The sequence below is a fragment of the Tetrahymena thermophila genome (assembly GCF_000189635.1).
Source record: "Tetrahymena thermophila SB210 genomic scaffold scf_8254412, whole genome shotgun sequence".
NCBI classification, from domain to species: Eukaryota; Ciliophora; class Oligohymenophorea; order Hymenostomatida; family Tetrahymenidae; genus Tetrahymena; species Tetrahymena thermophila.
This window is the reverse complement of record NW_002476194.1, coordinates 24,685-44,571: the sequence shown is the minus strand read 5'-3', so window position 1 is coordinate 44,571 and position 19,887 is coordinate 24,685. Positions and strand designations below refer to the sequence as shown.

Below are 19,887 nucleotides of genomic sequence, written 5' to 3'. Positions count from 1 at the left end.
TAGTAATAAATATTAATAAAATTTAATAAATATATCTAATCAATCAAAATATTTTTTAAATTAGAATTGTAAAATTTGCTAAATTATATCTTAAATATGTATAATTAACAGTATCAGCTCAGTCTAATTTTATGTGGACTTAGCTAGAAAAAAAATTTTAAAATAAAATTTTAAAAAAAAAATTTAGGAGACTTAAAAAGACATGGGTGGTATTAATTAATATATGAGGTGTTATTTTAAATAAAATTGGCTATTTGCAATTAATTTTAATTATTCTTTATTTATTTATAAATATTGAAGAGTTTATTTTAGATTATAATTTAATTAATATACATAAAAGGACAAATATTTGATTAAGATTGATGATAATTTAAGTAATATATTTTTATAATTTAAATATCATTTTAGTAATTTGAATAAATATTTTAATTAATTTTAATTTAATAAGGATTTTTTTTCATTTTTCAATTTTTATTGGTTAAATTTTCTTAGTTTTAAATATTATTTTGATTGAAACCTATGCCTTCAAGAATAAAATCATTGTTAAGTGTGTTAATTACTTTAAATTATTATTCTGCTTCTGCAGATGTAAATAGTTGTTAATTTTAAATAACAAAAGATTAAGAAACCTCTTTCGAAGCTATCTTCATTAACAATTCAATAAAATTTTCAATACCCTTCACAAGTTCTAAGTCGTGTTCTTCAACATTTTCGTTAATTTCAATATTAGCAAAGTCTATTAATTTTAAAATGGGTCTTGGTTTAGATTATTTAAAAGAGAAACACTCTTAACTATGAGAAGAAATATAACTTTTGTTGAGTAAGCTTTTATTATTTTTTTTGTCAAAACTGCTGTTTTTTTTACTATTTGCATTACTTCCTTGGCTCATAAAACTATGGTTTAAGGATGATGCGCTTGAAAATGATGAAAAAGACTATTAGTTTGAACTCACATCATTATCTTCTTCTTCCTAACTATAGTTATCAATTGACTGATTTTTATCACTAATAATACTTTAATTACTCTCAGAGCTTTGTGATCTTGCTTTAGAAAAAAGATTAATTTGATTTGTTATTTTAATTAAATCTAATTGGTTTAGGTCATTTTCAACCGAGTCTTACTTACACTTTATTTTTATATTATTATCTTAATTATTAAATGATTAATGTTAAGAAATTATTTTCTTTTCTACATCAGAATAATTTTATATCTGTTAAGAGTTAAAGGTGTATTAGTATGCGCTTTGTCTTCTCTTTAAATTTTATAATAAAAGAGGTTTATATTTGACCTATGAGTCAGAGCTAATTTTTTCTAACTAAAATTAATTGATTTCTTTCAATTTCTTTTATTTTTTTACAATTTTTTATGTAAAAAAATTGGACATTTGATCTATAAAAGTGCTGTTAAGAGAATGATTGAATGATTTGTTTTGTGGAAAATCCTAAATTTATATTTTTTTAGAAGATGGTTTTTCTTAGCTTTTAAACTACTCAGCGTTATAAATGCCATCATATATTAACAGTAAGCTCGAAGAATGAAATTTATATCCTTTATAGTATTACAAAGCTCTTTTCAATTTTTTGAGCTATTTAATGAACATATGAATTAAGCCAAATCTTATTTATTCTCCTAGAATTAAAAAAAAAAAAGCTATATTTTTAGCAAAATATAGAACAAATTACCATCAAAAAAGAATGATGCAACTGAGCTCTCTAGAGATTACTGCTAAATTTATCTCCCCCAATATTTATCTTTAAAAATTGCGCATTTCTTGAGAGGCTAATAAACCTTTAAGTAAAATTAAAATAATGTAAAAAAATTTTTTTGATTTGATTAATTTACATTCATTCCACATATCCTAAATCCAACACTAGAAGAAGTGGAGTTTTAAAACTTATTTTCGTCTTTTTAATTAGTGGCTTTGAATCCCATTTTTATATCGAGTATACAAGGAAATTTCTTGTTTTTTGTCAAATCTTAGAGTTTCATGTATTCTTTTATAAAATAAAACAAGGAGTTTTATTGCAGTTTAAGGATTTTTTAATTAAATTACTTCCATATTTGAATCTTTTTGAAAAAAGGCTTTACAGCCATTACGATTTGGAATCAAAATTGAGATTATCTATTTTTTTAATAAAATTTCTTAAATTATTTTAATAAAAAATAGAGTAAGTCAATATATTTTATTAATCTATTACATATATTTCATTCAAAAAAATTTTGATACAGAATTATATTAATTTATAGATAAAAATTGATAGAAACTGATTTTTCTAATATTAATTGATTTTAAGCCATATTTTATAAAAATATTTTCATCTTTAAAGAGCTTTAATAAAATTGATAGTAAAAGAAATATTATGGGCTGTGGAATATTTATTTTAAATTAAAATGCTTGTTGTAGTTTAAGATTAAATAGAGAAGAATATTTTTAACAAAGGAAAATTGCACTACCTTTACTTTTAATCAAAATTTCAATATCGACTAAGAATTAAACAAAAATAATTAATTTAAAATCATTAATTAGAAAGACTTTTAGATTTTATCAAATTTGTTTATTTAGTGTATGTAATTTATATTTTTTAAGACTTTTGATATACTTACTAACCATAAAATACTTGATTGATTAAGTTATACCAAATCTGAATATTAGAATAATGGATTTTTACCAATTAAATTGAAAAAGAATCTAAAAATATTATATGCTATTTGATGTATAAAGGGATAATAACAAATTAAAAGTAAAATCCCACATTGATTTTGAGATGAAGTCATATCTGATATCCTTTTCTTATTGCTAATTACTATTTAAGTTGAATTATTTATTTCTACTGTTCCATAATATTTAGGCAAAAATTTTTTAAGCTTGTTCAAGTTCTTGGTTTTCATTATACTTTCATAAAATTCAAGTTCCTTAGATTAAACAGGCTTGGCAATAAAGTTAATCCTATCATCAACAGGCTTTAAAAATGTGCTATGGCCTCCAACTTGATTTAAATATAAGTAAAATCTATCTGCTTTAACTAATGTAGGAGAAGGGCACAATTGCTACTCAGTGAGCTCATTAGCTTCTTCCTTAAAATGCTAACTTGGGGAAGCTTAAGTTTGAGAGTTACCGCTGGTTTCTATTTTTTAAGAAATATTTTGATTTTTTGAGGAGTTCAATAAGCACTCATTAGTTTAAATTAAAGCGCTCATCATGTATTTTTACTCCTTAATACTTTCTTTTTAATTTATAAATATTCAAAAATTTAGATTTTATATTCTTTTTAATAATTAATCCAATTCTTCTTTTGATATTTATATACATCTTCTAACACAAAATACTCCACTAATTTTTATCGAATAAGGCTATTTGTTACCTTTATTCTAATTAATTTATCTATTTTTACAGTAAGTTTGGTGATTAGTTCATAATTAAACCATAAAAATGAAATTCTTATTTTTTCTTATGAATACAAATAAAAATATTTAATTTTTCAATTTATTCTTGAAAATCTTACTCTTTTGTTAACTTATGGATAAATTTATTTAGTGTCAATTACTAATTCCATCTTCAAAACTTTTAAAAAGCTTAGATAAAAATATATATTTGATTAAATCTTAATTAGTATAAAAAATAAATTTGAATATTGATATGTAACATAATAAAATAGATTGATTATGAGTTATCTTCATAAATTATGAAAAAATACATGAGAATTTGTATGAAAAATAATAGTTAACATATTTTACATGATATCAGATATATAAATTGTAACCTACCTGACATGCAAATAAAGAGTCTAATAATTTTTTATTATAAATACTTTGAATAAAAGCATATACAATTATATTTTATTCTACAAATATATATGTTAATTTTCTATCAAAATGCTCTATCTTTAACTTAACTTTGCTGAAAGATAACTACATTTTGCTAAAAAAGTGATAGTTAAACATTATTTATTTTACTATTCGTACTAATAGCTTATTAAATTATTTAAATATTAATTATATAAAAGAAATAAGGTGATTGATTTATGGTCATAAAAATAACTAAATTAATAATGTTTAATACAAAAAGATTCAAATATTTATTTACAAATTTTAATTTCCCAATTACAAAACTGTTTATTTATTTATTAATTTATTAAAGCGAATTTCAAATTAAGGTTTTTACAAAAATTAACAATAGACAAAAGTAAAATATTAAGTTACACTTTACAGATTTATGATAAATTCATATCAAATTAGCCCTAATTCTTTCTTCTTGATTTATTCTTCCTCTAAATATTATTACTATTACCTTATCGTATATAATCCAGCAACTTCTTTTTTCCATTACTCTTCTTTATTAGGGTTAGGGTTTAGCTTAATCGCCCAGTGCAGCTATTTATTTTAGCAAAATATATTTAATTAATTATACTATCAAATATATGAAAGAATTATATAAATTACTCTGCGGCATATACTTAGCATCTTTGACACCACGTATGTTTTAGCTAGTTGAGAATAATCGAAGTATTTAGTCTTGTACGGACTTGCTTTGTTGACTAGAAGACACTAGTTTTAAAAAAATTGATTATTGTATTAAATTAGTTAGATCCTCATAAATTTTATTTAGAATTTTAAAGTTAACGTGGTTAAAATTAAATAAATTAATTGAAATTACATCATTGCAAAAAAAATAAAAAATATTAATTAATTTACTTCAATAACTGCTTCCCAATTTCCTTCTATAGCAAAAAAGAGTGGTGTTCTTCCTACCTTTAAAATAAAAAAATTATTTGTTTTATTTTGAAAATATTTTTTCCAAATTTTTAATAAAATAGGTTAATAAATGATTAAATAAATTACTAAGTCTTCTGCCTCTAAATCAGAATTAAATTTAATTAGCAATTAAGTCATTTTTAAGAGTCCTCTTTTGCAAGCCCAATGAAGTGGTGTCATAAAATACTTTAAAAAAGTAAATAAATAAATCATAAGTAAAGAAATATTTACAAAGTCGTAGTCATATACAAGAAATTTGTCAACTCTAAGCAGGTATGATACTTATTCCACGTTATTAGCTTTAACACAAGCGAAAAATTCTTAGGATCTCTCTTTTTCAAATGGCTTAGAACTAAAAATCTTGTTGTTAATGACCTTTTTAAATGATTAATCAAATATTATTAGGATTTAAATATTTAAATAATATGGTACATCCTATGGATTTATATTGAGTCTTTGTAAGAGTTTAACAGTTTGCTTGAAAATATTTACTATCTGCTCTTTAGTCCTTTTGACTTGTCTGTTTATTTTCAGATTGTTATAATTTTTCTAATTAAATTTGCCTCCAGTTAGATACTCATGTTCTAGCAAATCAATCTCTCTATCTTTGTATTCATTCTTTTCTTTTATTTGCTATAGATTTTCTTCAAACTCTTTCTTCTTCTAAATCTTTTGCTCTTCTAAAATCTTAGACTTCTACTTTTTGAAATTGAATATCTTACTGCGTTGCATTCTAGATTCGCTAATCTCATTTTCCATCGCATTATTTTGGATAGTGCTAATCAATTCTTGAACTTTAGTTTACTGTGTGCGCTGTCTTTGAAGTTTTTACTTCTGAATTTCCTTTTCTATGTCTATGCCCTTTTAATAGTTTTTAGTTTAATCTAAAGTTATTTAGAATTCATCTTTTTTTTATTCCTCCTAGCTTTCTCCCTCAGTTATATTGCTTAAATCATCTTTGAGCTGATTTATACTACTCTACACTTTCTCACTTAGTGCTTATTTTGGACTATTTATATCTCTCTTAGAGCTAAAAGCTCTCAAACTTTCTCTTGATAATGTATTTCTAGGCTCATTTTAGATTTCAGTTTCTTTGTTTTGACTTTGCTCATCCTATTATTCATCAATATGTTTTATTTCATATTAATAATTTTATGAATTTTCTTGGCTTCCTAGTTAAGATTCAGGAAGATCTTTTAGGTAGGAGTAAGACTTCTTAGGAGCATTTGAGTAACTTTTATCATCTTCTGAATCACTTTTTTCAAGATTAAATGTAATTCTCTTTAATGACTTTTAAGTCTATACTTGTTCTAATTTCTCTTAAATTACTTTTTTTGATCTGCTGAGGTCATTTAGGGTGTTTGATTCAAATGGCTAAATTTAAACACAGCTCTACCCTTTAGGGAAGACATTATTAATTAAATTTATACTCCTTTAAAGAAAATTCTGCTAATCGGAGTTCAAAACTTTTACTGAATTAGCAAGAGGATCTTAAATATATTAAATTTGTTGAGTTGATTGTTATGTTTTTAGTTTTTGTTATGAATTTGTTTTTTGTTTCAGCTATTAAAAAGATGGTAACTATTCTCCTATTAGAGATCTTGATGTATTATTGAAGTTTCTAATTAGACCTAACTCATTTTTCTCTTGAAGCTAACTAATTTATGTTTTTAATTAATTCTATAATGCATTTTTTAAAACATCTCTCTTTTAAATTGAAGAGTCAATTGAGAAGGGGCGAATTTCAAGACTATTCATTCCCTAATAAGCATTTCGGCTAGAATATTATTAGGTTAAAACATCTTATCTTTGATTTGCATTATTTATTGGTGTTGAAGGAAGACTCTTTTTCTATTAATTAGTATATTTTGTAACTGTAATAAACTTCATTCTGCTGGGTTAATGACGAGAAGAGGGTTTCTTTAATATAGTAACTGTTTTGGTTACAGCTTCTGGAGATTCTGGTTATTAAGTATTAATACACGGTTCTTGTAATGATGCAGGTTGTTTATATATTTATAATGAACCAGTCTAACCAAACTTTAACTATCCAATAGCTACTCCATCATCTAAAATATTATGAGATAAATTTTATTTTCTGTTGCTAAATTATTTTTAAGTTGAATTTTAAGCTGTAGAAAGCTATGCTTTATTTTATTGCATTATAGAATCTAAAGAGGACATTTCTTATTCTACCTAATATCTTTTGTTAACTTTTGTCTATTCTCTAGTATCGATGAATCTATCTTTTATATACACTATGTTTTTATCACTAGAAATATGTTTATTTTACTAATCTTAACTTAAAAGAGGAAGATTTTTGTCGCTGTTGATAGAGTTTCTCTTTTCGTTACCTCCATGATTTAAGTTAATTATTGTCTTCAAAGTTACTTAAGAACTTATCTTTTTAGGAACAAGGAAGTGGTTACTTACCGCAGAAGTAAAAGGTAACTGGGTGCTTGACTTTTATTGAATAGACTATTATTTCTACAATTATTCATGGTTTAAGCCATTGTGATATTTACGATTACGTTGAAGATTCTATGATGATTTAGATTTTTATCCACTTAATTAGTCTTGATATTGTAAAATTTCTTAAGATTTGAAGGTAACTATATTTCCTTTTTTGAGTAACTGCTGATTATTTTTGTTAAAGCTCATCATAGTTTATATTAAACCCTGTGAATCATTTGGCAACTCAGAAAAACTCTCTTTGCTGTCCAAGGCGGTTTATGAATATTTTAATTGAGAAAAGCTTCCTCCATTTTACTTAGCCTTTTTGGCAGAATCTTAAATTAAAAGGTTTTAAAAGTTAACGCTTTTATCTGAAGTATATTTTTTATCACTTATTTATTAAATATTATTATTTTAACCATTATTTAGATTAATCAAATCTAGATTTGTGTTAGATGATGGAAGCTATTTACTGCTTAAATGACTATCTAATTGAAATGCTTCAATATTTTTTAAAGAAGAGGCTTACACCTAACCTTGATATTTTGGGAGTAATAACATTTTTAGTATATTTTCAACCCAGTGTTAATTGAACTTTGTAAATTTGTATTAAAATTTGTATATATCACCCTTTATATTAATATCTATGTGAAATTGATATTTCTAAGTTGAATAGTATATATACTGGATGGAATATAAAAAAATTTTATATGAATTTTATCAATTATATGAATAAAAAGAATTACTTAATTATAAAAGAGTGATGATTATTGGTTATATAATTACCATCAAATAACTTTTTAAAGTTTTTACTATAAACTAGAAGATATTATTTATATAATTTCATGTTCATCAAAAATTTTAAAAGATATAATTCACTCATTTTTTTATAAACTAGCAAAACTGTAAAATTTCATTAAAAAAAATATTAAATTTAAATCATTTGATGGGCAAATATTTTTTTATTTCAACCAAAAATAAGCATAAATTTAATATTTTATTTTTAATATCTTCAAATAATAAAAGTAATTTTAGCACTTTTTTATTATTCGTTGTTAAAACATTAAATATTAAATTTTATATATGTTAATACTAACTATCAATAATCCTTAATATATTATAATATATCATGAAAAATGAAGGTCTAAAAATTAAATTTTTGAAATATTATAAAATTATTATCAATAGATATTAAAATAAAAAACATAACTTATTTGGTCACTAAAAAAATAGATAAGACTACTTTTTTTTATTTTAATTTATAATAAATAGTTAACCCATTTTATTAATACTTTTCTTACTTTTTATATTATCATTTTTTGTTTGATGAATTAATATTGTTCATTCACTATTAATAATTTTATTAAATCTCCTTTCTGAAGTAATCCAGTAATATTTAAATATCTTCATCAACTTCGTTTAACTAACGAAATCAATCACACAACAAGAACTAACTTACTAATCAGTAACATTTATAATAACTAAAATAACATTTTTTAGATTAAATGATTTATTTTAAAAATAATTTTAATTTAAATATTTTATTTTTATTTTAAATTGAAAGAAATAAATATATTTTAATACATCAAACTAAATAAAAAAATGATAATCAATTAATTTATGATAAATTTATTATTTTTTAAAATATTTTTAACAAACATAAATAACTATTTTAATAATCTTTTTAGATATAAATACTCAGCTGTTTAGTTAGGAATTTAAATTGGCTAATTGTTTGTATACTTTCTAGATTTCATCAATAATTTATTCAGTTATAAAATAAGTTTAATTATTATTTGACCTATCGTTTTTAAAATGAATCCTTAACATACAATAGGCTCAATTGATAAAAGCAATGGGGAGGTTATTGTTAATGCTAATGAAAAATCGGTAGAAGGACACTTCGAAATTAAAAAAAATGCGACGTTCGCAGTAGAGTTGATTATTTTTAGACTTAAAATTTACATCAATTTATTTTAATTGCTTTAAATATTAGGCTAGCCAAAAACTAAAATGATAATGAAGACTAAGAAAATAATTTACAATAAATTGACGAAAAAGACCTAGAAAAAAGAAAAGCTACAAAATCAGCTCCAGATTATAAAAAAAACTAGAGTCTTAAAAGAAAGGAAACGTTTTTTAATCCAAAAAAACCATTTTTTAGCATAGAAATGGCATATCTTCATGAAAAAGCTAGTAGAGTATACAAAGAAGTGTTAAATAAACAGTTTGAAAACAAAGCAGAAGATATTGATCCAGAAAATATTTGCCCTTGCTGTAGCTAAATAGCCTTAGGAGATGGTAAATAATATAAAATACTTAATATAATTTTGATAAATAATTGTATTATTTTTTATTAAAACCCATCTTTAAAAACTTTTAAATTTATACTTATTTATGACTGACTTATAGATTGATTGAATGAATGATTAATTAATTAATTTATTGATTGATTATATTTTGATGGTACTTAGGATTAAAAAACATTTTTCATATTTAATTTTTTAATTAAAATTCTATTATTAAAGAATACCTCATTAGTATGATTGGAAATTATGAAGATTTAGCTCATCTCGGCCCGGCTTATCCTCTATATTTTTAGTTTATGATATATTCAATAGGATTTTTATTTATTACTTTACTTATTTCGGGAATTTATAATATGGTATAAAATGATTAAGGTTAGTAATGCTAAGAAACTGAATAATGCAGAGTATCTTTTGCAACTAAACTTGCTTAATCAAACAGATAATAAAATGATCCTGACGCTACTTAATCTTATCTCAACCTTGCTACATGCATAGTTTTAATATTTTATATAACAATTTTTAGATTAAAGTAAGTAAATTTTGCTAGATAAGTAGATTCTTATGATGTTTCAGTGAGTGATTACACAATATTTTTTGATAAAATTCCTTTAAATAAAAAAAGAAAGGACATACAGGAATTTATATATTCTTAAGTCCCTGGTGTAAAAGTTATGAAAATTGTTTAAGCTTTTAAATTAAAGTAATATAATAAATGGAATGAGGAACTTGGAGGAGATATTAGCTTAGAATAATAAGATTAAATCAGATAAAAAATTTAAGATTACGAAAATAAATGCTTTTAAGAAATAGACATAGAATAGACATTTGCAGGAGCTGCATTTGTTAGCTTTGAAACAGAAGATTAAGCTATTAAAGTTTATGAGCATTTTAAATCACATCCCTTTATTAGACATACTAAATTATATGATAAAAAAAAGAAATTTGATAATAATATTCTATCTGTAAATAGGGCACCTGAACCTGGAGATATTAATTGGGAAAATATTGAAATTAGTTCTCTTTCAAAGATATTAAGAAGAAGTGTTAGCATCATTGTAATAATAAATTATTATTTTTATAATTAATATAAAATGGAGAGAGACATTCATTAAAACAAATATTTTACTAAATTCAAATATGTTTAATTTAATTTAACATTAATTTAGATAATATTTTTTTATCTTCATCTCTTTATTTTCTTCATTAAAATAATATTTTTTTTATTTAAATAGGTTTCTGCTGGATTGATTGGCTGCTGCTATGTGATAATCTTTTACATATAAGAGTCCCAAGATAATTTTAAAAGAAAGGAGAAAAACAATAGTTTAATTGAGGCATACGCTATGCTTACATCGTTATCGGTGCTACTTATTAACTAGTTGCTCTAATTAACAATTGCATAGTTGGCAAATTATGAATCTTTTAATTCAAAAACTCGCACTATTATAAGTGTTGCTAAAAAGTCAGGTCTAGTTCAGTTCATAAATACTACAATAGTCTAGTTTTTTGTTAATTTATTTTAAAATATTCGAGATGTATGGGTTTATGGTGGTTTAGTATACGATATTACTATATTACTTATATACAATATTGGTTTACCATCAATTATTTAAGGTCTGTAAATTTCATAAATTATTAAATGGATGCAGCAAAAGCTGTTTTTTAAAAAAACTGAAAAAGAAAAAGCTAGATTGACTTAGATACAAGTACATGATATTTTTGAAAGAGCTTAATTTGACATTGCTCCACCTTTTGCAAGTGCTGTTAACACATTGCTTTTAACATGTTTTTATGCTTAATTGATACCTTTAGGTTTAGTTTTTTCTATTATATCACTTATTTTGTAAATGTTCACAAATAAGTATTTGCTGGTAAGAAGACTAAGTATGCCAGTACCATATGGAGCAGAACTTCCTTTAGAAATGAATGATCTGTATCTAGAAATAATTATTTTATTTTTCTCTTTAGGTAAAAAGATTATTTATTGACTTAATAATTCAAACTATTTAATTATTTTTTTTATTTTGAAAAGGATGCTTCATATTTGAATATATATTGAATTCAGAAATTAGTTCTGCTGCTATTGCCTAGCTTACTATTAGTAGTGTTTATTTTATATTCCCTATAAACAAATATATCAACAAAGTATTCAATTAGGATTTAAATTTTGTAGAATCTTTATCTTATAGTGATGCTAAAGTTCAAGGTCATTTTTCAACTGACTATGATAGAAAAAATCCTATTCTAAAAACGGAAGCAATTAAGAAGTATGTAGATTTTTCTATTGATAATGAAAAAGACCCATAAAAAAAAGAATTTTTAAAGAATTTATTTTACCCAGATGTTTAAAAAAGATAATCAAAAAGTAAAGAACCACTCAGTTTTGTTGGTAAGTTTACAGAAAAATTCTTTGAAGACAATTACAAAAAGTCTACTACTAAAATTTAAAAACTCAAGAGTTTAAGGATAAAAGAATAGCAAAGCAGATAAAGCGTGTTTTAAAACCAATAAATTGCTTAAGAAGAGATAAATGAGATAAATGAAATTGCCTAGAATTAAAACTAACAAGAAACCAGTCAATAACCAAAATAATAAGATAGCTTTTACAATATTTAATAAGAAGAAACATTAAGATAAGAAGGCCAATTATAAATTAAATAATAAAATTAATTACTTACATAAAAAGACAGCTTGATTTCCCCTTAACAAGAAAGCTAAAATTTAATATTAAAAAGCAACTAATAGCAGCCCATATACGATGAATGCAATAATGATATAAAGGAAGATAATCAACAAATTTTATAATCAACTATCTTGCAAAATAACTTAAAAGAAAGTGAGCAATTAATCTAAAAATAACCAGATCTTAAGTCATAAAGTGATAAACATTAAGATGGAAATATTGAAAAGAATCTACCTCCTATAAAATTAAAAGGTAGAGATTTAAACAAAGTTGTACCCATATGATTTATCTATCATTTAAAAATTAAGACTTATGCATTTAAATTTACTCTGTAAAAATTCATATTTATTTATTATTAAAAAAGATATAAAAACATTTTTACTTTTATCAGATTACTTCTGAAAAAAACATTCTTAAATATTTTGACAATTAAAAAAATTATTTGTAATAACATTTTAAAAATCTAGTCTTGAAGTAGACCTTAAACAAGATGCTTTTTTAGTATTTTTTTTCATTTTGTTTTAGAGAATGGTGAGCAATATTTGCTATATTTACTTAATGTTTTAGTTTTTTAAGTGAATTTAAAAATGTATTTTCAAGTTTTTTATGAACTAAAATTATTCAGAAAATTGAAATCAGATAGATTGATATAAATTATTAGATTTCATTTTTATTAATAAGTGTTATAAATCATTTTGAAGGATATCTTTTGTTTGTTTAATTTTACTTGTAAAACTTTACTTACTATTTAGTGTTTTTAATATCAAGTTAAAATATTATTGTATGTTAAAAACGATTTAAAAATTGCACGCTGCTTACATCAAACGAGAAGAAAATTTACAAATAAAAATAATTTGATGGATCTCAGCTTTTATAAAATATTATTAAAATTAATAAATTTAAATAAAAATGATAGCAAAATAAAGTTTTTTGAATAAATTTAGTAGATATCTAACTTCAAAGAAGATTCTATATTAATTCAACACATCAATTTAGATTGATAAACATGAATATGTTGAAGTATTTTTTTCTGATTCAAATGACATACATTACAACCTGTCTCTAGAGCAGCTCCTCTATGAGAAAGACTTAAAAGTGCCTCGTCTGATGCTTTGGAAAAATAAAGATTCAGTTATTATTGGTATTACAATTATTCATAATTTTAACTTAATCAGATGATAAATTTGGCTTTTTAGGAAAATATTAAAATCAATGGTAAGAGTGCAACATGTTCAACTTATATGAAGATTAGGTGCCTTTTGTAAGGAGGAAAACAGGAGGTGGAACTGTTTATCATGATATGGGTATAAAATTTATTGAAAATAATTGTTATTAAGCTATGATTTAATTTAAAAGGTAACATTTGCTTCAGCTTTATTACACCAATATATAGTAAAGATATATATCCTCTGGATCCACGCTAATATAATGTATAAATTCTGCAAAACGCAATGAGGAATATTGGAATAGAAACAGGATTGACTGCGAGAAAAGACTTAACTATCCATTCTAAGAAAGTATGAGCTAAATTAAAGAATAGTTTTAACTTAGTAGAATTAACTTATTTTTTTATCTTTTTAAAGATATCTGGCTCTGCTTATTAGGCCAATATGCCTAACAAGTATGGAGAGGGTAAAAAATGTTTACATCATGGAACCCTTCTAGTTGATGCCAATTTAAATAGGCTTTGGAGGTATCTAAAGCCAAAAGAAAAATAAATTAAAAGCAAGGCACAAGAAAGTGTTGTATCATAAGTTTGTAATATTAAAGATATTTATCCAAATATATAAGAAGATATGATTTATAAAAGTATTATTGACTCTTTTTCTAATTTTTTTGGTGTTTAAAACTGTATTACTAAGCATTTTGAATATAAAACTATGATAAATGAACCATTTATTAAGGAATAAATAAATGAGTTCAAATCATGGGAATGGATGTATGGTAAAACTCCTAAATTTGAAAATGATATAATAATTCCATTATCTCATGGTGAAGTTTAAATATTAATAGAACAAGAACAAGGTAATATTTTTTAAAAAATAACTCTCTAATTCTTTTCTAAGGTTTTATAAGCAAAATGGAATTCAAATTTGATGATCGCATATTTTATTATGCTGAATAATTATTGAATGATCTTTTTTCAAAATAAAAAATTGCATATGGGATTAGTGAAGTTGAGAAAAGCATTATCGAAAATGTTCTCTAAAATGATTCTGTTCTCTCTCCTTATGAGAGCGAAATTATCAAAAATGAGATTTTACCTGCACTCTCTCATTTACTGTGAGAAAATAGCTTGAATATACATTTTTCCAGTGAAAATTAAAGCTATTTTGATTACACTGAAATTTATATTAAAAAGATATTTTAGTTGAATTATAATTTTTTGTGGTGTTTATTTTATTAAAATTGATTCATATAATTATGCAAACTAATTATCCAAATTTAACAAATTCAATTTACTTACTTACTTAATAATTTATTTTATTTTGTAAGTAATTCTTAAATATAATTCTACTTAGAAATTAATAAAAAAGTTATTGTAATTCCTCAGCCGATTTGTTTAAACAAATATGTAGAGTACTTTTGCAAATAATTTTTTAAAAAGAAGTCCTCAGCTAAATTTTTAATCCTCTGCAGAAGACTAAGATAGTGAGGAATTATAATAAATAAATTTTAGAAATTTAGATTTGATTTTAAATTTAATGTAATATTACTCAATCTTGTACTAATATAAATAATTATAGAGTTTTTTAATAATTTTTTGTAAATAATGTAATCAAATTCATTTATTTCATAAATCAAATTGAGAAGATAAGTAAAGAAATTAAAACCACAAAACTTAATTTCAAAATGCTTGAATTGGTTTTTACTGTTGCCGAAAATTAGGAAACACATTGCTTGTCTTGTAAGGTATAATTAGCAATACAAGAAAGACAGCTAGTTGGAGAACCACTGCATGTTTAGCAGGGACTTTAGCAGGCTTAACAAGCATTATTTTAAGTAAGAACAAATCCATTCATGCATGTTGCACATGCATTTGCGTTATTAGCCTATGTGCAAGTTTAGCAGGTTGAATTACATTATGAATTATCACTTAGTATTTTTGAACATGTACCGTTTTAGACAGCATAACCACTTGCACATGCAGTACAATTGTTAGGATTACCAGAGCAATTAAAACAAGGAGGCTGGCAAGGCTAACAATTTCCATTACCCAAAATTAAAAACCCATCAAAACAGGAGGTACAAGCATTTTAGTCATGCTAAACACTGCAAGTTTTGCAGCTAGGGTGACACTGTGTTTAATCTTAATTACTACCAACACATGTGTTTCCACTCAATGAATAATTTGCAATACATGAAGTGCAACTATTAGGATTTCCGCTGCAATTCTAGCATGGCTTTTAACAAGGCTAACAGTTACCTCCAAGAACAAGATATCCTGTAGGGCATGAAGTGCAAGAATTTTAATCGTTTGGTTTGCTGCATGTTTAGCAACTAGGATGGCAATTTCCAGTGTTTGAAGCAGTACAAGTATTTCCATTCAAAGTATACCCTTAAACACAAGATTAGCAATTTGTGACTGAAGTCTAACAAGTTTAACATGGACTTGTGCAAGATTAACATTAACCGCTCACTAATATGGTGTTGTTGGTGCAAGTTTAGCAGCTATTTTAGGAAGTGCAACTGCTGCAATTTGAAGAACATTAAACACACGATCCTACATTAGTTCCATTTAAATAAAATCCAGTATTGCAAGAAGTACATTAAGTTGCATCTTAGGTTTTACTGCAAGTTTTGCAAGTAGAATCACAAGAGGCTTGGCATGTATTTCCATTTAAAGTATAACCTTTAACGCAGCTTGTGCAAGTATTGGTATCTGTTTTACAAGATAAGCATGGACTGTTGCAAGGTTAGCAACTTCCACTTATTAAAACATAATTATCAGTACAAGTTTAACAGCTACTATTAGAAGTGCAACTAGTACAATTTGATGGGCATTTAGAACAAGTACCAACGGAAGATCCACTCAGATAGTATCCATCATTGCAAGAAGTACATTAAGTAGCATCTTAAGGAGTGCTGCAAGTTTTGCAACTTTAATCGCAAGGTTTCTTGCAAGATCCATCTTTCTATAAAGTAAATCCAGTTTTACAAGTTGTGCATGTAGTGCTATTGGAGCATTCTTAGCAATTTAAAGCAGGAGGACAAGCATTACATTATCCAGGGTTTGAGCTTAAGTAGTAGCCAGTATTACAAGCTGTGCATTTGCTTGAATCATTGGATGCTGAGCAGGTTTTACATGTAGGATCACAAGTAAGATTCACACATTAAAATGAAGTATTAGCACCAAGTATATTGGTTCCTGATGCATCGCAAGACATGACAGCAGTGCCTTTAGCGTTGGATACGTTTCCAGTCCATGAGCAAGATGGTTTGCAACCTATATAAAATACGAAATATAACTTTAATATATTTATTTGTGATAATTAAATTTAAAAATATATTGTTTTCTCAGAAAAATTCAGATAGGGTATTATTTTATTGTAAAGATATTTAATGAAATCAGGTTAGTTAATTTTTATGTTTATTAAAATCTGCTTACAATTTTTTTGAAACATTAACAAAAAATTCAATTTTTTTTTGTGGTAAAATCAACAAGCCTGAAATCACTCAAACATAATTGAGTTAATTAATTTATAAATTTATTTAGTTTGAAACAACAAAATTAAGTAAATAATCTATTGATTTTCTTTTTTTCTTTTATGCTAGATAAGCAATCAAATTATGTTCAAATAGAATAATTTAATAGGAATTTTTTTAATCAAATTTTATTTCCATATTTAAATTTAGTAAAATCAATAATAATAAAAATATTAAAGTAATAAAGTATTTACAATCCCACATATGAGTCAATTTTCCTTTTACAACATTAGGATCGCTAGCAGAGAGCTTTCCAGAAGGGTAAGGTAAAGATGAATCATCTTTGTTACAGCCTGATAATTTAATCAATCCAGCAGGGCATCTTACTTCTTTCATAATAGTATCCCTATTTCCGTTGCTAGTTCTCCATTTTGTGTCAAAAGAGTATTAACATAGTTAGGTTAAGTTATTGTTAGGTAACTTAGCACAATCGCTTCTTTAAGTGATACCACCAGAGTAAGCATTTTAGCATTGGGAGTTATCTTAAGTAGGATCACTGCACCAATTACCAGCAGCACTTGAAGGATATTAGGCAGGTCCAGCATGTCCATCCCAAGCACCACCATTCCAAGCAAAAACTTTGTTAGCACATCCGTTGTTAGCGCCAAAACCACCAGCAATCATAGATAAATCGAACTAGTTACTATTTACATCACCACCAGTGTTAATACCTTAAACAATAATATCCTTTGCAGGAGCATCACTGTCTTAGACTTGAATTTAAAAGCATCTACAGCAATAATTTGAAGGAGGGTTGCTACCATAACCACCGAATCCATACTCTGCAAAGCTGGAGTAGCCATCAGCTTATACAGCTTATTGTAGCTAGCAGGAACCAAGAGCTTAGTGAGTACACATATAAGCAACTTAATCCTGAGATTTACCTAATGACTAAGTATCACAAACATTTGCAGTACTATAATCATAGTTCTAAGCTATTGCTTGGCTAATAAGAACCAGGCAAAGTATATTTGAGAGCATAATATTTATTTTTGGCATTTTATTTACTTTTGATTATTTAATTTTTTTATTTAATTATATTTTTTTGTCAAAGCTTTTTCGTTTCTAATTTATATCCATAAAATTTCTTGCTCGGAGATCTCTAATGTAAACTTTTAATGTTGCGCAAAATAATTAATTATTACTGAATTAATTAATTGATAGATAGATAGAGCAACCCCAGATTAAATTAGGGCTATTTCGTTTGGAGTGTAAACTAATTTAAAATTAATCTATCTTAAATTAGGTGAGCCGAAATTTTTTCCAGCTATAGATTTATTTTTATTAATTTAAAAAAAAATTTTTTTGCTGTAAAACTTATGCACAAGCTCATAATTTATTTGAAATTTATAACAGTTTTATTATTTTTAATTTATAAAAAATATCTGAAAAAAGATAATTATTTACTTCTAATGGTTGCATTAAATAAATTAATATTAATTTAGAGTCGAAAAAATAAAAATGCAAAGCCATATTTGTTATAGAATTTAAAAAAGATATGCTAAAAAATCTAAATTTCCTATTTTATTTAACAATCAATGATAAAAAACAAGTGTTTTAATAAAATAGATCTTAATTGATTTGCTACCATAAATTGTAAAACACAAATTATCTTAACTTAATTTATTTATTTAATGTTTTGAGTGATAATTCAAATCGTAAAAAATAAGACACTTAGATTTTTTCATATCTTATCTAAATTATTTTAAGTATGCAATATAGTTGAAATAAAATACATTTAAATTAATTCACAGCTCTAAATTATAAAAATGCAAATTATCTTAGCTTACTTTATCTAAGAATTTTAATGATTATACGAAGGTTTTTACAAAACTTTTCTAACATGATTTTAAGTTTTTGATAAAGTTTAAAAAACCTCTTTTTTAAAAGATTAAAATATTATTTTAAATGAAATAAAGAATTATTTACAATTCTAATTTAATAAAACTTATAAATTTTTAGAGTAAACAGCTTGTGTAAATAATTTTAAAAACTTCGAAATTATTAATTGGTTTTTTGTAATTGAATATGTTGGATTTTTAAGAATCAAGCAAACTAATTTATTTGATTAATAATTGATAAATTCAAACATCGTAATATACTTAAAAGCTTCATTTCAAAGAAATTAAATTGTATCTTTACAGAATAAATTAGTTAGCTTTTTCTTTTAATTAATTAATTTGTTGGTTAAAAAAATACTTAAAATAATAGAAAGATAAAAACCAATCTTTTCTTTTGTTACTAATCTGAGAATAAATATAAAATTAAAGCTTAAGTTGGAGTCAAAATATAATGATTTACAGTACAAATCTTTTATTTGTACCTGGGAAAATTAAAAATTTCATAAAAATACTCAAAGATAATTTTATTTTTAAAAATTTATTTTGGGCCATAGAATATTATCAAACACAATTATTTACTGAGCTTAAGTTGAAGAGGTTTTAAACTATTATTTTTTATTTATTTTAATTTTATCTTTCAAAATGATTAAGCTCTTCATCAAATTATATTTGATTGAATTCTATTGTTATGTAAATAAATAAATTATGTATTTTCTTATTAATTTATTGATTGATTGGCTATAAAATAATTGATCTAACTCAATAGTAAAAATAAATACCAACCATTATTTTAATCTAAAATAAATTATTAAATTAGACCTTATATTTTAAATCCACAAATGGTTAGTATCCAAACAATAATCTCTTCTAAATTAAAAATTCACTACTTTACTTAAGTTATAAAACATACACTTTAGGGCAAAAACATATTTTTTATTTTCCCAATTTAAAATTTTTAGTAAAGTTTTTAAAGTATTTTAAATTTTGCAGTTAGTTACATTTTTAATTGATAAAGAGAATAATATTTAGATTTTTTTTAATTTCCATTTTATAAATTAAACCAATGTAAAGATAATTACGTCATAAGGTAGCAAAAAAATATGCTAAACGATTTATACTGGATTACAAAAAACCTATTTT

The 19,887-nt window shown here is 24.2% G+C and overlaps 5 protein-coding genes across 5 annotated transcripts; 2 read left to right on the top strand and 3 right to left on the bottom strand. All coding sequences in view use genetic code 6, as the record gives it.

Moving 5' to 3' along the window:
- Positions 1-464: 464 nt before the first annotated feature.
- Positions 465-3,202, bottom strand: TTHERM_01075700 (inositol hexakisphosphate kinase; the record flags this gene model as incomplete). The annotated part of the gene is made up of 5 exons (XM_001030549.2): positions 465-1,630; positions 1,684-1,789; positions 1,844-1,995; positions 2,055-2,123; positions 2,755-3,202. The coding sequence occupies 5 exons, from the start codon at positions 3,200-3,202 to the stop codon at positions 465-467; spliced, it is 1,941 nt and encodes a 646-aa protein (XP_001030549.2).
- Positions 3,203-4,228: 1,026 nt separating this feature from the next.
- On the bottom strand, positions 4,229-7,912 carry TTHERM_01075690 (ankyrin repeat protein; the record flags this gene model as incomplete). Its single annotated transcript, XM_001030548.2, has 6 exons — positions 5,186-7,912; positions 4,985-5,128; positions 4,841-4,939; positions 4,694-4,750; positions 4,442-4,546; positions 4,229-4,372 (listed from the first exon to the last, which is right to left on the bottom strand). Exons 1-6 carry the CDS (start codon positions 7,766-7,768, stop codon positions 4,229-4,231), a joined length of 3,132 nt encoding a protein of 1,043 aa, XP_001030548.2. The 5' UTR covers positions 7,769-7,912.
- A 1,110-nt stretch (positions 7,913-9,022) lies between these two features.
- On the top strand, positions 9,023-12,483 carry TTHERM_01075680 (transmembrane protein, putative; the record flags this gene model as incomplete). The annotated part of the gene is made up of 5 exons (XM_001030547.2): positions 9,023-9,144; positions 9,204-9,508; positions 9,736-10,571; positions 10,749-11,484; positions 11,549-12,483. 5 exons carry the CDS (start codon positions 9,023-9,025, stop codon positions 12,481-12,483), a joined length of 2,934 nt encoding a protein of 977 aa, XP_001030547.2.
- Positions 12,484-13,108: 625 nt separating this feature from the next.
- Positions 13,109-14,486, top strand: TTHERM_01075670 (lipoate-protein ligase A; the record flags this gene model as incomplete). The annotated part of the gene is made up of 5 exons (XM_001030546.2): positions 13,109-13,340; positions 13,396-13,503; positions 13,556-13,716; positions 13,783-14,224; positions 14,266-14,486. 5 exons carry the CDS (start codon positions 13,109-13,111, stop codon positions 14,484-14,486), a joined length of 1,164 nt encoding a protein of 387 aa, XP_001030546.2.
- Positions 14,487-15,000: 514 nt separating this feature from the next.
- TTHERM_01075660 (hypothetical protein) lies at positions 15,001-17,953 on the bottom strand (the record flags this gene model as incomplete). Its single annotated transcript, XM_001030545.2, has 2 exons — positions 17,101-17,953; positions 15,001-16,646 (listed from the first exon to the last, which is right to left on the bottom strand). The coding sequence occupies exons 1-2, from the start codon at positions 17,903-17,905 to the stop codon at positions 15,001-15,003; spliced, it is 2,451 nt and encodes an 816-aa protein (XP_001030545.2). The 5' UTR covers positions 17,906-17,953.
- Positions 17,954-19,887: the final 1,934 nt, after the last annotated feature.